This window comes from Zalophus californianus, chromosome 2, assembly GCF_009762305.2.
Source record: "Zalophus californianus isolate mZalCal1 chromosome 2, mZalCal1.pri.v2, whole genome shotgun sequence".
Taxonomy (NCBI): domain Eukaryota; kingdom Metazoa; phylum Chordata; class Mammalia; order Carnivora; family Otariidae; genus Zalophus; species Zalophus californianus.
In genome coordinates, this window is record NC_045596.1 from 7,220,490 (window position 1) to 7,236,597 (window position 16,108).

At 47.9% G+C, this 16,108-nt stretch overlaps 1 protein-coding gene across 1 annotated transcript in view; it reads right to left on the bottom strand.

Moving 5' to 3' along the window:
• The window catches only part of CLNK (cytokine dependent hematopoietic cell linker), a 160,599-nt gene that overhangs the window by 72,384 nt on the left and 72,107 nt on the right, over positions 1-16,108 (bottom strand). Inside the window, exon 3 of the mRNA XM_027600401.1 lies at positions 8,443-8,511. Coding sequence (XP_027456202.1) covers positions 8,443-8,511 — 69 coding nt within the window. The remainder of the gene's footprint in view (positions 1-8,442; positions 8,512-16,108) is intronic.

Consider the following 16,108-nt stretch of genomic DNA (forward strand, 5'->3'; position numbering starts at 1 on the left):
GGGTGCTTTTGGAAACACCTTTTGATTAGATTTTGGGCAAAGACTGGAAAAGCTCTGGGGTGGTGGAAGGCTCTGGAGGATGCTGCTTCTGTGAGCCAACTTGTTTGTGCCTTTAATAATCCTGGGCCTCACACAGCATCTATCCTCCGAGGCTCTCAAAGTACGTCATAGGAGCAATTAATTGAGCATCGCAACACACGCCGGGTGTAAATATTTATGAGGCCTGGTTGGTGGCTGGGACATCAGGCCCCCAACAGTTAAGCTGGGAGATGTGAGTAACCAGGAGGCCACGGCCCTTGAGTCTGGCTTCCTGCTCACCCTTTGTTCTCTTCCATTTTAATACCCAGATTGGCCCTGTGGGGTGGCTAACACTGTCCCAAGTTTACAGACGAGGAGACGGGAGGTTCAGAAAGCTCTTCAGCTTGCCCAGTCCCACAGAGAGCGAGGGACCTGACACCAGCCTGTCGGATCCCCAGATCCTCGCCACCTCCCCGGCCTTGCCCGTGGGCGGTGGTGAGTCGGGAAGCAGTGTGCAGCTGTGGTCTCAGAGCCCTTGTGGTTCGCTCTTGGCGTCCTTTCAAGCTGCCCGAGATTCTGCAGAAATTAACAGTAAATCAGCCAGGAGGGAGCAGATCATTTATCTGGGGCCCTAGAGCTCTCTCTTGACACTTTGAACACAGGGCCTCTTCCCTGACATCTTCGTCTTCGATTAAGGCCTCCAAAGCCTCCCCAGACCTGTCACTCGTGACACGTGAAATGCAAATATGTTTTCTCCATTGTGAATGGCGAGCCTGATGGGAGTGTGGCAAGCCAGGCCCTTGCCTGGAGGCAGCGAAGTGTGTAAGCCCGAGCCCAGGGGTGAGGAAGAAGATGCTCACTCTCCCCGGGGAGCCTAGCAAGAACTTTGGCTTTGAAGCTAGGATTCTGTCCTTCTTCTGACCTTGGCTTCACCTGGCTTTTAGAATCAAAAACCGTTAATGCTAAAAAGCTCATCGGAGGCAATGTTGTCCAATTTGTTGTTCCAAGTTTCGGACCCTCAAAGGCAGACGTGGGGTTGTCTGACGCCTGTGAAGAGTGGAGCCTGTCCCGCACTGAGCGAGGCTCCACTCCGGTGGGCAGGCTTTCCCCGCTTTGCAGGTGCAGCTCAGTTCGGAAGAGGTAAGTGACTTGCCTGAAGTGGCCCAGCAAGCAATCAGTAGAGCTGGGAAGTGTCCCACTACTCTTATTATTTCCAAGCCGACAGCAGCGACGTAGACCGCCGAGCTCTCTTGCCTTGGAGCTTCCTCCCGATTGTCGAGGCTGTGGAAAGTGGCTTCTCGGATCCACTCTGCCTCTCGGTGGGGTCCCGAAGCAATGGCGCTCATTCATATGTCATATCCTCTGGGATTCTGCACCCCAGGGCTCTCTGTGTGTCAGTGCAAGCCCAATGAATTAGCAGAGGAAGCCTCAGCAGAGCAGGGAGCAGCATTGTTACTCCAGCTGAGCCCGGAAAGGGGGGAGGGAGGGGAAGAAGGCTGGAACCTGCCTCTGAGGGCCTGTGAAGGAGGGGGCCCCGGAGGGGGCCTGGACTCCACAGTTATGTCTGGTTGCTGTGCAGACCAGCAGCTGAAAAGGTACCTGAAAAGGCTCTTGTGTTAATGCTCTTTGCAGTCTGACAGCCAGGGTGATTAGCAAAAGAGGAGGCTGCTAGCAAACTTCATGGAGATCTGATGTGTTCTTTATACCCAAGCAAGCCCCATGTGTTCGTTAGCAAGCTGCCTCTTACCAGGGAACTACAAGGATGCTCCTTGGCTCCTTTGCATCAATGGCATCCATAACACGGCCACATGCGAACGGGCCTCGGCTGGATGGTGGGCTGGCTTGGCAGCCACCTCTCTACTGTTCCCACCCCCTGCTCCTTCCACCTCTGGGCCTGAGGGCAGCAGGCCTTCCTCTGCATCTCTGGCTTGTGCAGGCAGGTGTCCACGTCGTGGTGGGGGGAGTTCACGGAATATGAAATGAGCAAGACTGACCTCCAGCGGTTTGTGGTTTTCAATATTTAAGCCTTATTACAAATAAAGATTTTTAATTTCCGAATTATTTTTAATTTTTAATACTTCTTAATAGTTTAATACACTTAATAATTTTTAATCCTGAATGGGCACTAAATTAAAGCTATCCCTCCCTTCCCCCACCCCCTTGCTGCCTGGGAGAACTGGATCTGATTGTGTAGGCAGGGTGCACTTGCGTCTTACTTATCCATGGGAACAAAGTTTGGATGGTGTGTTTTTCCTGTCCCATAGAGACAACATTGGGTCTTGTCTCCAGGCTCAAGCTCCTGGCGTGGAGATAATTCTTCATCGCCCCCTGGAGTGTGACGTGTGTCGTCCCCTCTGGGTCTCCCCAGGCACCCCCCTGCTGGAGCAGAATGCACAGCAAGCCCCTTGGGAGACGGTCAGCGTGATTTCACCTGCCAGCCCACTCCCTGTCCCAAACCTCCAAGATTGACTGGCTCGGCTCCACGTCTCACCTTAAGAAACTGCCTGCTTCTGACATTAAGAGCTAAAATTCTAATTTTTGTCAGACAATTGATAACAGTTGCTAAATCTAGAGAGAAATGAAGGTGACTCCGAAGTTCTAAATTCATTGCCTTCTTCCCTCTATTTGGATGCCTGCTCTATACTGGTTAAGTGTGAGCCTTTTATAAATCATTTCAGCAAATCTGGCAACTCTCGGTGGACAGGAATCTTTATCTCAGTGTTAGGGTTAATTACCAGAACTGGTCCTTTCATTTTGTGGATGGGTGGGCTGAGGCCCAGCTTACCCCATGAGGGGAGTTGGGGGTGCCACGGTTCCCATGCAGCCAGTCTGCAGGTGGGGTGCACCCTCCTTCCCCTCCAGCACTGGAGGGAGGTGCAGGTTTGTATCAGGGAGCTGTGGGAGCTGAGGTCTGGAAAGGCACGGTGTGCTCATGCTCAGAGAGTGAGGAACCAGCAGGGGTGAGCTAGAAGGCCTGCATGGTCCTGGAGACAGGTGGAACTGGGTGAGGCACTAGGTAAAGCCTGCTCAGAGCTGCATCTCAGAAAGGCCATGCCGGTGTGCGTAGGATCTCCTGGAGAGGGAAGGACGTAGCTCCCTGTGTGGCCACCATAGCCCTCATCTGCTCATGTGGCACTTATCCAACGGAACTCACACTCCCATAAGCAGAACAGTACAACTCGATTTCTCAAACTCCCTCCACCAGGCCCCCAGCCCCTAAAAGGGAGACCAGGCACCAAATACAGAACATGCCTAGAACATGGCCTGGACTCACAAATGTGTGGCCAAGTAAGCATGAGTGAGTGCATGGACGAGGGAATGAATGCAGGGCACAGGTGCACAGGGAAACGGAGATAAGAGGGGTGTCCCCAGAGTAGAGCAGCTTAGAGACCCATGGCCAACCAAGTCTGGGTCTCTCCGTGGACCCGCCCGCCCCAGCAAGGCCTGGCAGAGTGTCAACTACATGGGAGGAACGTGCTTCACACACGTGCATGGGTCCCACATAGACCCCTCTAGAATAGGCTCTCGTTTTCATTACAGATCCCAGACTGGAGAACATCTCCCAACACCCACATTACTTTGAAGTAGAAGAAACTCACACCAGGGTGGAATGAAGTCAATGCTCATAATTAATTAGTGAAAGAGTGGGCTCATTCTTTGTTAGAGGAATCCTTGATTAGTTTCAGGAATCCTCTTTTCTGTTTTAGTTTTATAAAACAAAACACATTTGTGGGGCATGCGGCAACCCGAAGGGATCCTAGGGAAAACTCTGGGCTGGGGGGTCCCTGCCCCTGTCTACCCCCTCAGGGTCCCCCTGGGGCCTGTGGGCTTCCCCACCTCTGAGCACTGCAGTACTGCTTGCCCTCCTAACACACTAGGAGAGTCAAAAGGCAGTGTGGAGTTACGAATTTCTTACTCAAATCTCATTGTTAAACCTTGTGTTTTTTTCTTTCCTCAACTAGATTTTAAGTTCTCGGAGGACAGAACGCATGTCTTGTGACTCTGATCCCTTTCATATGGGCTCTCCATGTCCCTGGCAAATACTGAAGGAGGAAAACCACCGTATCTGGCATTGGGATGGTTATACCGCAGAGGAGCAGGGTGGTGGCCCTTGCCATCAAGATGCTCAGTCCATGGTGGGGGGGAAGTGAAGCATGATCACAAGACACTGTGCCACGTGCTAGTCTGAATCTAGCGCCCTTCCAGCCAGTGGACGGCTCCCAAGCCCATGGCCTCCACCCTCTCCCCGCCCTCCCTGACTTGTTCTGTCTTCTCTCTGCATCTCTCCATCCTTTCCTTCTGCTAAAAGTTCCTTCCACCACCTATTTAAGTATCTAGTATGTGCCAGGCACAGGGCATCGTTCAAGCCCACGGCATCCTGGTAGGTCCTTCCAGCCCTTCTTCCTCCCAACCCTTCAGTAATGTTTCCTGAGCAACTGCCATGGGGAGCTCCTTGTGGGCGAGCCCAGGAAAGGGATGGGGCATCACACTGTAGTCCACGTACCCTCTGTGAAAGCACTTCTTGCCCTCTGTAACGCTCTCAGCCGGCCACACCTTTCAGAAAGATACTCCCCTTTCTGCACATTGAGGAGGGCCAGAGGGAGCAGTATTCTTATGCATCTGTCAGTGCCATGGTTGCTCAGGGCCCCTGGAGGCGGGTAGGGTGAAACCAGAGAGGTCAAGAGCAACAAGCAGCAGCTTCCCCCCGACTTCCCCCCCCCCACCAGGTCTGTCTCCTAGGTGAGGGCTGCCTGCTGGGAGGGTCCAGCAGGGGGCCTCCTAGCACAGGAACAGGGCTCCTGCATCTGAAGGGTAAGGACTGGCTCTCCTGAGCCCTGAGGAATTAAACCCACCTGTACCTTGCCCCCACCTCCACCCCTCCCCCGGGAATTAACTATTTTGCAGGTGTTAGTGGCAAAAGGGAACAAATGGACAGTCAGTGAGGTGCAGATTGGGAACGTTGGAGTGTGGGACGTGAGTGACAGTGTTAACTGTAGTGCTGTCGTCAGGAATGGGAAAAGAGACTCCACTCGGAGTGTGAAGGCATGGCTGGGAACCTCGTGGGCAAGCCCTTAGCCTCCCTGACCCTTAGTGCCCCCCTGGGGGCCTGTCTGTTCCTATCACTGCACGTGGCACAGTGTCTTGTGATCTGCAACACCAGTCTTCACTTCCCCCCCACCCTAGACCGAGCATCTTGATGGCAAGGGCTGTGTCTGCATCTCTGAATTTCCCTGTCCCCAACGCACTGGCCTCTCTCCCCTTCCTCCTACCCTCTGGGCCCCCGTCTTGTCTTGTGGCTTCTTCATTCCTTCCTGTTTCCTGGAGGTAGTGGTTAAGGGCAGAGTAAGTGCTGGGCCCAGAGGCCCTCCTACTCCAACTCCGAAGCTTGCACTCGCAGTAACCATGCTAAAGTGGAGGTTCTCAAACTTGAATGGGCACCGGAATCACCCGGAGGGCTTGTCTAAACACCGGTGCCTGGGGTCCACACCCGAGTGTCTGATTCCAGAGGTCAGGGCCCGAGAATCTGCATTTCTAAGAAGTTCCCAGGTGGTGCTGACGGATGCTGGTCCAGGGACCACGCTCCAGGACGTGTTGCTGTGAGGCTCTGTTATGAATGTGGATGTTCTTCGCAGGAGCGCACTGCGCATGCCCCTTCTTCGTTGCAGTCTTGACAGGAGCAGACTGGAGACTCACAGGAACAGAAAACGAAATCCACACGACCATGCCGACACCGCAGAAAGTTGTGGTCACTTAGAACCCAGGATTGGCACTCGACTTGAGGTTAGACTCTGAATCCAAATCCAGCTGTCACCAGGGACGAGCTCTGTGACTGACCACAAATGGAACCTCTTTCAGACTCTTGTCTAGTCCATAAAATGGGAATTAGAATAACTACTTCAGAGCAGTATTGTGAGGATTAAATGCCAAAATTCCTTTCGTGGTGGCTGGTGCACGTCAGGCACTCAACTACTGATTTGAGTTTGGGCTCGACTGGACAACATCTATCAGTATGTTTCCGTTTTCTGCACATGTGGGGTTGCGGCACGGGATAGGAGTGGATATTGGGGATTCAGCGCGATGAATTCCATGGGGAGTTCTAGGATGCATTCGTATCAGTAGTGTGGACGTGTCGTGGATGTGGTCCTGTGTTTTTCTTGGATCACCTCCTGGACCGCATCAGCTGGGCGGGTCCCCAGCGCTCAGCATCTGTGTGAGCGTCTTGTGTGGCCCGGAGGCGCATGCGTGTTTGAGTGTGTGTGTGTGTTGGGGGGTGGCCGGGGACAGCCCTCTGCACCTGTCGGGGGAGCTGACCCCTCACCTAACTAAGGGTTGGCAGTATTGAGGGGAGCCGCAGGGAGTGCCAGGGCTGTTTTAGATGCCAGTAACAATATGGAAAAGTCTAAGGTTTACCATACCACACCCAGCTCATCAGCCTTGGGGAAGTTACTGATCCTGGGCATGCCTTCTTCTCTCCTATAAAAGGGAGACTGATAAGACCAGAACTGTGGGGATCCAGGGAGACACCACCTACTAAACTCTTAAAACGGCGCCCAGCGCATGGTCACATGATGGTCACATGACCACTCAGTGATCATTAGCCCCTGTTTTTTATTGAGAACCTGCCATGTTCCAGGCGTGCTACAGGGGTCACCCGTTTCGTTCCCACATATGTGCACTGCTTTACATACAGGGGTCAGTGGGGGACAAGGCAGCCTACTCATTTGCTTTCAAATACCATTTCTAAAGCATATGAGGAGCTGAGATGGGAAATGGGCTTGTCAGAGTGAGGTCGCTCCGTGAGTGAGCGCGTCGGGTGACACTGAGACCCGGCGCCCCAGGCCGGTTCTCTGCGCAGCCCCGCCTGCTCGCAGCATCCTTCTCTCCTCGCCGCCAAATGCTGATAATTGTAATTTGTATGGAGAATGAATTCATGGGTTTAATAGTTCTCGAAGTAAGACAGTAGACCCAAATATGTAGTTTTCAGACATTTTGATTTGATTTATATATCTCAAATACTAATTTATACTCATCTAATACTTTCATTATAAAATACGCAGTGGTACAGAGATTTGTATGCATATGGGTTTTTTTTTTTTAATTTGGGTTTATAAATGGTTTGGAACAGGTTGCAGAAACATCGTCTGTTGCTCTTTTTAATATATCTTGAGCATGCTATGACACATCCTGAAATAATTTGCTGCGGAAAAGCACTGTTCTTTCTCTCTCTCTTTCTCAAATGTAGCTGTAAATATTACTTTGATGTATGTGATTGCTGCAACCATCTTCATTTGAAGGAAGTCTTCTAACCCTTCCAGCTCCCATCTCTTGCTATTGTCAAGAAATAAGAAAAACTGACTTAAAATGCATTATTCAAATGTATTTAATGTAAACATTGAACAAGTCTGAGAACAGCCACAATTTTTCCTTTGCTTAATGTGGTTTTGACAATATTTCGAATATTCTGTTTTACAGGCATTCATTTACTCTTCTTAGGAAAAATAGTTTTTCAAGTAAATCTTAGGATGCTAAGAAAGTCCCAGGGCCTGGAACATAGTAGGAACTGAATGGGTGTTTGGTGGTTGACCTGAGTTGAAGTGTGCTAGGATGCAAGGCGTGGTATAACATGCTGAGACCCTCGTGGCCCTCTGGGCAGAGAGACTGCTCGGGCAGGGCTCAGTGAGGGAGCTCTGGCAGGGTACAAGGAGACCTTGCAACCCCCTCTGGGCATCAGGGTGTTGCCCAGGGTCTGGCTGCTGGACAATGACAGAGCTGGATTGGGCTTTAGGATTGGGATCTTGTCATTTACCAAGTTAGTCCGCATTCTGAGCTTTCAGGCTCTGAGCCCCTTGGAGGTAGGACTTTGTCTTTTTTCTCTGCATATTCCCTAGCCTGTGCAAGCCCTAATGTCATGACTGCTTAGTAAATGTTTGCTCAGCTGAAGGACAAAGAGAAGAAACCGCATAGGTACATGGCTTCCTCTATTCTCCTCACTTATGAGAGCTGGCGGTGGGCTCGTGGCCTGATGCATCTGTGATCCATCATTTAAATCGTTCACCAGCTGAGAATGGAAGTTTCCATCTTTGTGGCTGTCTCCTGGGCTGTTTGGACCCCTGGTGGGTGGTGGAAATAGCCCTCGTCAGAAATGCTGTGGGTGCCCTGGGGCTTCCCAACCTTTCCTTGCATTGCACGCGGGCTGGTACTTAAACCCACATGAGGTTCTTGTCCTTCTGAACCTTGGTCTCCATGTGACCTCTAAGACCCCTGGCAGCAATAAAATTCTATCACATTAACCTGGTGTGTGTGTGTGTGTGTGTGTGTGTGTGTGTGTGTGTGTGTGTGTGTGTGTGTGTTGGTCGGCTGATTTGCCACAGACTCCTCTATGGATGTTCGCTCCTCTATGAATAAACAAGTAAATATTCTGACCTATTTTTTGGCAGACAGAGGTTCTGGTTCAGATCACTGGGTCCTTCTTTTGTTGCCCTTCTGTTGTCCCTGGGATGAAAGAAAATAGATTGCAGTCAGGAAATAGCAAGAAGCTAGGGGAAAAAAAATAATTAAGTGCATTCATTCACAGAAACAACCACCCGGTCAGATTTAAGTAATGAACATCTCACAAATAATTCCAAATCTCTCTTTGCATTTCCACTGGGGTTAAAAAAATAGCTGTGTTTCAAGTAATTTAATTACTTTAAAATATATGTATATATTTTAATGTAAGAGCTTTCTTCTACAAGGGGCGGTGGTGTGGGGTGAAGAAGCACCCCAGTCAGGGTGGAAAGTCGGCCTGCTGTCCTACGTCAGCAGGCTCACTGCGGCACCCTCCCTGTCTCTGTGACATTGTTCTGTAAAATGAAGAGCATCATACCTTCAACACATGGTTGAGGGGAGGCTGTCAAAGAAGGACAGTGCCTGTGGACCAAGGAATGTTCTAGATGCTTCCTGTGTTAGTCGAATTTGACCCCAAGCTAGCAGACATCATCCAGGGTAGGAAGGCAGATTACTTAGCAATAGCAGTTCAGATTCAAATTATATTTATTGGAATTCTATATAATTTAGATACTTTGCTATGGCATTTACTGTGAAAAGATTAAATTATTTTAAATTGAGTTAATTTGCTCACACTATCATAAACCATCACTATTATGCATCCCTCATTCATTTAATTAGCCACATTTAATATACTTCCATTTCTTTTGCGGGTATTTCGTGAGCTTTAGCAGAGATTTATTGATAACAGTTTCGTCAGCAAATGCTCCTCGACAGCTACCTCGTTAGCTCGGCTGACCTCCTTGTCCTGGTTCCCACCACGTGGGGCAAACTTGCTTCTTCTTGGTCCTTGTACTTTCGCTACCCCCACCCCCAGGCCTCTTTCAGATACTGTTTATTGTCTCCCTTCTCTCTCTTCTGCTTCTGAGCTCAGCACAGGTGCCAGGTCCTCAGAAGAACCTTCCCGCCCTCTAAGACTGGCTCCTTCACAGTGTGTGTCTGAGTTGTAATTTTACTTTTGTCTTAACTCGTAGCTTGTGATCATGTCTGCCAAGCTAGCTCAATGACCATGCCCTCGAGGGCAGAGATGTGCCGGCTGTGCATCCGTAGGGTCGGGGAGAGCGCCTGGTCTGCAGCGGGCCCTCAGTGGGAATGCCTGTGCACGCAGGAGTCAAGGACCCTGGGAAATGCCTATCAGTGACCAGAGATTGTCCATCTAGGATTTTGTGTGCAGCCTATAGGCTGTGATGTAATAAATAAAAAATTTAGTGAGGGGCACCTCAGTGGCTTAGTTGTTTAAGCGTCCAGGCTCAGATCATGATCTCAGAGTCATGGGATGGAGCCCTGCATCGGGCTCCATGCTGGGTGTAGAGCCTGCTTAAGATTCTCTCTCCCCTTCTACTTACCTCTTCCTCTTCATTTGCCCCCCTCCTGCTCTCTCTCTCTCTTTCTCAAATAAATAAATATTTTTAAAAAATTAGTGTGGTAAAAAAAAAAAAATTAGTGTGGTGTGCCTGGGTGGCCCAGTCGGTTAAGCATCCAACTCTTCATTTCGGCTCAGGTTATGATCTCGGGGTCCTGGGATCCAGACCCACATTGGGTTTCGTGCTCAGCGGGGAGTCTATTTTAAGGATCTCTCTCCCTCTCCCTCTGCTCCTTCCCCTGCTCACGCTCTCTCTCTCTCTCTCTCTCAAATAAATAATCTTTAAAAATAAAAAAAATTTAAAATAAAATTAAAATATTTAGTGAGTCATTTGGATATTGTTTGTCACTGTGTAAATTGACACAAAGATGATGGTGTTATTTTGTTATTTTTCATTTGATTTTTTCATCATTTCATGACTTCAAAAATTACTTAATTATTGTATTATTTCATATATTTCATTATTTGCTGTTTATCTGGGTAAAGCTTGATTCACGCCTACATCGGCACCCCGACTTCTAAGTTCTCAACGTGGGCATCTCTTTCCCAGACCTTTTTGCTTGGTTATTCTCTAGCAGACACAGGCCCTTTCCCCGTGAGTGGCTCCGTTGCTCATATAGTTTCCAAACCAGCAGCCTGGGCACTAACCTTGAGGCTCCTCTTTCCCGCCCCCCTCACCAACAACTCCATGCTCTGTTGACAGATCCCCGGATGTCTCCTCTCCTGCCCCTTCTTCCTTGCTCAATTCTGTCCTTGCTCAGTCTTCGTTCTGCTCTCTCTGAGGTCTAACTCCCAGCATCAACCCCTTACCTGCTTTCCTGGCCCCCTGGGCTCCAATCCACCCACCAAAATGCCACAGGAGTGACCTTTATTTCTTTTTTTTTGGACCTTTTCTATTGTGTGTTTTATTTTATTTAAAAAAATTTTTTAACTAACATATAATGTATTATTTGTTTCAGGGGTACAGGTCTGTGATTCATCAGTCTTACACAATTCACAGCACTAACCATAGTATGTAACCTCCCCAATGTCCATCACCCAGCCACCCCATCCCTCTGACCCGCCGCCCCCCCCCCCAGCAACCCTCAGTTTGTTTCCTGGGTCTCTTACGGTTTGTCTCCCTCTTTGGTTTCATCTTGTTTCATTTCCCACCCCCTTCCCCTATGATCCTCTGTCTTATTTCTCATACGGTTTGTCTCCCTCTTTGGTTTCATCTTGTTTCATTTTTTCCCCCTTCCCCTATGATCCTGTGTCTTATTTCTCAAGATCCTCATATCAGTGAGATCGTATGACACTTGTCTTTCTCTGATTGACTTATTTCACTTAGCATAATACCCTCTAGTTTCATCCACGCCGTTGCAAATGGCAAGATTTCATTTTTTTGATTGGCTGCATAATATTCCATTGTATATATATATATACCACATCTTCTTTATCCATTCATCTGCTGATGGACATCTAGGCTCCTTCCACGGTTTGGCTATTGTGGACATTGCTGCTATAAACATTGGGGTGCATGTGCCCCTCCGGATCACTACATTTGTGTCTTTGGGGTAACTTCTAATTAGCAGGATATTGTCAAGTCACCTCCCTGCTTGAAAATCCACACCACTTGCCCCTTCTGGGGGACAAAATCCATACTCATTCCCATGATAGCCGAGATGCCTGCCTCAGCGGTCTTGAACACAATTTCTGTTGTCTGTGTCTCTGTTCCCTCCTATCCTGTGCCCCCACCAGGGCCCCACACTGTCCTCAATCTGGGCCCTACCTCTGCATGCTCCCGCATCACTGATTAGATTTTTCTTTGGCCTCCTCTCCATCTGCCAAAAACCTTTCCATTCTTCCAGGTCTAGTTCCAATGCTAGTTTCCCTTGAGTTCTGTCCTGCTTCCTCTTTAGGACTTTTGGTATATCTCTGTTTTACTGTTCGTTCGTTTGTTCATGGACCTGTTCATTCATTAACTCAATGAACATATATCAGATCTACACTGTACCAGGCTGGATGCCACGCAGTGGGATGCAGTTGTTAAAGAAGATGGATGGAGTCTGCCTCATGAATCTTACTGCTGTTGGGGAGATAGGCCATAAACAAGTAAACAATCTTTTTTTTTTTTTTTTTAAACCATAGTGTCTTGTATGTGCCTGTTCATGCGTTCATGTCCCCCTGGACTAGCGGCTTGACAATATAGCCGTACCCTGGGAATTGTTTCTCTCCCAGCACACTGGCTACCTGACCTCAGGAATGTTTGTAAGATACAAATAGATGTATCAATAAAGAATTGACAAATGACCTGCCCGTTTGGGCTCATCCACAGAAGCAAGCCGTGCCCTTCATGTGCCGAATCCTGTGGGTCTCTCTGCTACCAGGGGAATTCTGACCTGTCCCTGCACAGAGAAGGAGGCCCTCGGTATCATGTCAGAGCATTTGTGTTCTCTGACAGCCCACGTAACATTTGCCTAAATGGCTTTAACTAGTCCCATTGTAGGAGAATGGGAGAGATTCTGAGAATTTCCTCAACCTCTTTCTAAATACCTTAAGAACCCAACATCCGGAAGCTACCTTTACTTTTCCAGATAATCTGCTTTTGACTTTTTAACTTTAAGAAGAGAGTTGAATTCAAAGTCTTTTTCTATTTGATGTTGACAGTAACCCTCAGCAGTAGATGGGCAAGTCTCCTTCTCAGCTCCAAGATACAGATGAGGACACAGGGGCCCTGTGAGCAGTGGGGTTGGGCTGGAGTGACCAGGCTTGTTGCAGGCCAGGGCTCTGACTTCCGGCCAGGTGCATGTCAGATGTGCGTTAGGGGAACCAGGAGCCAGTGATTTTCAGAAGCTCAGGGCCAGGCCCTCTGAAAACCACTGCGGAAGAGAGAGAAGATGGGTCTGGGAGGAGTTCCTCCTCCCACAACAGATTATGTAAGGAAAATATTAACGAAGCTGACAAATAGCCATTTACCTGGATAGTAAGTAGTTAAAGTTTATGTGCTTTGGAAATGCATGGAAAGAGCAGAGATTAGAAATCAAAGTGGTTGCTTCCCTATTTCCAGCTCCCTCCCAGTTATTTGGCTTTGAATTTTGTTCGCTAATCTCAAGGAAAACTGAAATGTCCAGCTCCACGGTTTTACCCCCTACCAGATTTCTCTATTTTAAATCATTCTTTAGGGTTCCAGTTTTTAGAGACACATTGTTTTAAATATCCAATGTTGAAAGAATCATAAAGTTTCAGTCACAGAGAATGTTGATTAAGAATGTTAATCATCATGGGTCAAGATTATTTGCTTTGCATTAAATCGAGATCTGACCTTGGAAGGTTCAGTGTTCCCAAGTTGGCCATTGCCTCTGTGAACCTGGGAATGACAGTTCCGTTTACTACAGCAGGGTAAGTAGATACTCACCATTTTATAAGGCCTCAAACATTTGGGACCAGCTGCCTTTCCTGTGGGCCACTCAGCCTGTCCCACCCACATTGTAAAATGAATCACATCAGCAGTTTTAAACTGCTGCCTTATTACTTGTCATTGATCCTACTCAAGTGCCCACCAGGGAAGCAATACAAGTTTATTTATTGCTCAGAGAACTCAGCACATCCTTGGAAAAGTAAGAGATGCCACTGGCTTGTGGGGAAACTGAGGCACAGAGAGCCAGCGGGGGTGAGCCAATTAATTGTTCTTCCAAACAACTCACATCCTGCCGAAAAGGAGCAAGAACACATCGCCCCACACCATCCAGCCTCTCTTCTTGATTTCCTCCTAGCACTAGAGGTTCAACACTTTCGGGCCATCTTTGATTTTCTTCTCTTCTCTACCTCCCTCCTGCATGGTCAGTTAACAAAAGCCGTTTGGTATCCCTTCACAGGTTTGTTTTCTTGTTCCCTCCTTTTTCTATATACCTTCTGTGATTCCCATTGCTTTTTGAGTAGACCTAACCTACCTGATAGTTTAGAACTGGTGGTCTAGTTCCATGGTGGAATCAATTTATACCTGTTGTAGTGGGTTGAGAGGTGTCTATCAAGAGATATGTGTGCCTGGCACCTGTGAATGGGACTACATTTGGAAAAAGTTTTTTTGAGAATGTAATCCTGCTAAGGATCTTGAGATGAGATCATCCCAGAGTAGGGTGGGCCCTAAAACCAATGACAGAGAAGAGAGAAGAGAACATGGAGGAAGGCTGTGTGAAGACCCACATGAAGATGGAGGCAGAGACTGGAGCCATGGGGCCATGGAGCCACCCAAAGCTGGAAAAGCTGAGGAAGGAGTCTCCTGTAGGGTCTTCAGAGGGAGCACAGCCCAGTTGACACCTTGATTTTAGACTTCTGGGCTCGCATTCTATACATTCACAGGGATCTTGCAGACTCCCGAGAAATCACACAAATTGCTCTTAAGCCGTAATTCTCCTCCATTGTTGAGTCCAAGATCGTGAGTGGTAATAATGTATAATACTATGTAATGATGATAATGACAACTCAAAACTTACATGGGATTTACAGCTTCCTGGCTATTATTTTGCATTTCACACATATTAATCCATGGAATCCTCACAGCACCCTGTGAGACTGGTCCCACTCTATCCCCAGCTCTATTGGATTTCTTCCTCTTGTGTTTAACGCATGCTCTATCTCCTCAGGAATTGATGCATGTTGGGATCCTGAGGAAATAGGCCCTGAAATGGAATCACTCAGAAAGTGCATTAGGGTGAGCTCCTGGAATCAGCCCTCAAGGAAGGAAAGCAAAGGAGCAGGATTGGCAGAGGGAGGAGGTGGGCTGTGCTCTGGTGCTGTCATCGTGGCCCTTCACCATTGTCCCGGGCTGTGGTAGGAGGGCTGGGCTTTTGTGCCCTTGGTGGACCAGTCAGTGAATGTGGGCTGTACCAGGGAAGGCAGATCCAACCAAGGCAATTCCCAAAGAAGTTTGAGGGGGACCTAGGTGGAGACTCACAAAGTCTAGTACAAAATCACACTGATTCTGACTCTTTAGCAAGTCTGAGTTCTCAAAGTCAAAATGGGCCTTGGCTCTATTTTTCAGTAGGAGAGAACCTATCGACTGCATGTTAGTGGTCATTTTTCTTATCTAGGACCTGATTCTCACTCAGAATGACTAAAGATTACCAGAGGTGGACAACCAGTAGCATTGAGAAGGGTAGTTGATAATTCAACCATTTCACCCAGGTCAAAAGTGTGGGTTACTCGATTAGAGAGATACAAAGTCCTAGCATTAAATATGACCTAATTTGTTGGTTTAGGTTGTTTCTTTTTTGTTTTCTGATTTTTCTTTTGAGAACAACCAGCATGTGCTTATTATCTCATATAGCGGAGGATAACAACATAGAACTCTCCTTAACTTCAGGAGAGTGAGAAGCATCAGCTAGAAAAATTGGAGACCTACTGCTGATAGGGACTCTACACGAAGTAAAATTAAGCTGTTCAATAATTTTGGTCTTTTAGCCAGCCATTTGTTTTGGGTGCTTGGGTGTACTGGGTGGTCATCCATGAGGATCTGGTCTCATTTAAATGCAGCAGCTTCTTCCTTGGCAGCGAGTTAATTGCCCAGTATTTTCCCAGGTAAATAGAGTATTAGATTCCAACATGTCCTTTTTTCTTTTAAGCAGGAAATTCAACTTCATTATCTAATCTAGTACTTCATAGGCATTAGAGGTTATGTCATCGGACTTAACTCTAGAATTTTCTTGCTGTGTCTGGTGAATGGTTTTGAATGCTCCAGTGAAGTTCTGCAGAGCATGTTATTTAAGAGCAGGTCATGTCTGTTCATGTGATATGATTTCTTTGGCTAAGTCAGTTTCTGCCACTCCACCTGCAAGCATAAGACATTTGTTCCTCGTGAGGACTTTGAAAATATTGACACCATAACCTACTGTTTTCCCTATATCATCATCAGGTTGGCTGTAGAACCTTGGAACACTTCCATAGAAATAGCACTGTGTTGTTTTTTTTTTTCTCTCTCAGCCTCTGAGAGATGAACACTCTACAGTGGCGTGGGTCTTCAATGACTGGAGGAGTTGATCTAGAAAGGGTGGTGGCACCAGCTGTTTTATAGGGTCTCCTGGGATCCCAGTTTGAGTCCAGCCCAACCAACATGACCTCATATTCATTTGCACCGTCCTTCAAGAACTATGAACTCCACCATGCTATGTGTTACTCCCACTTTGTACCAGCATCACCATGGAT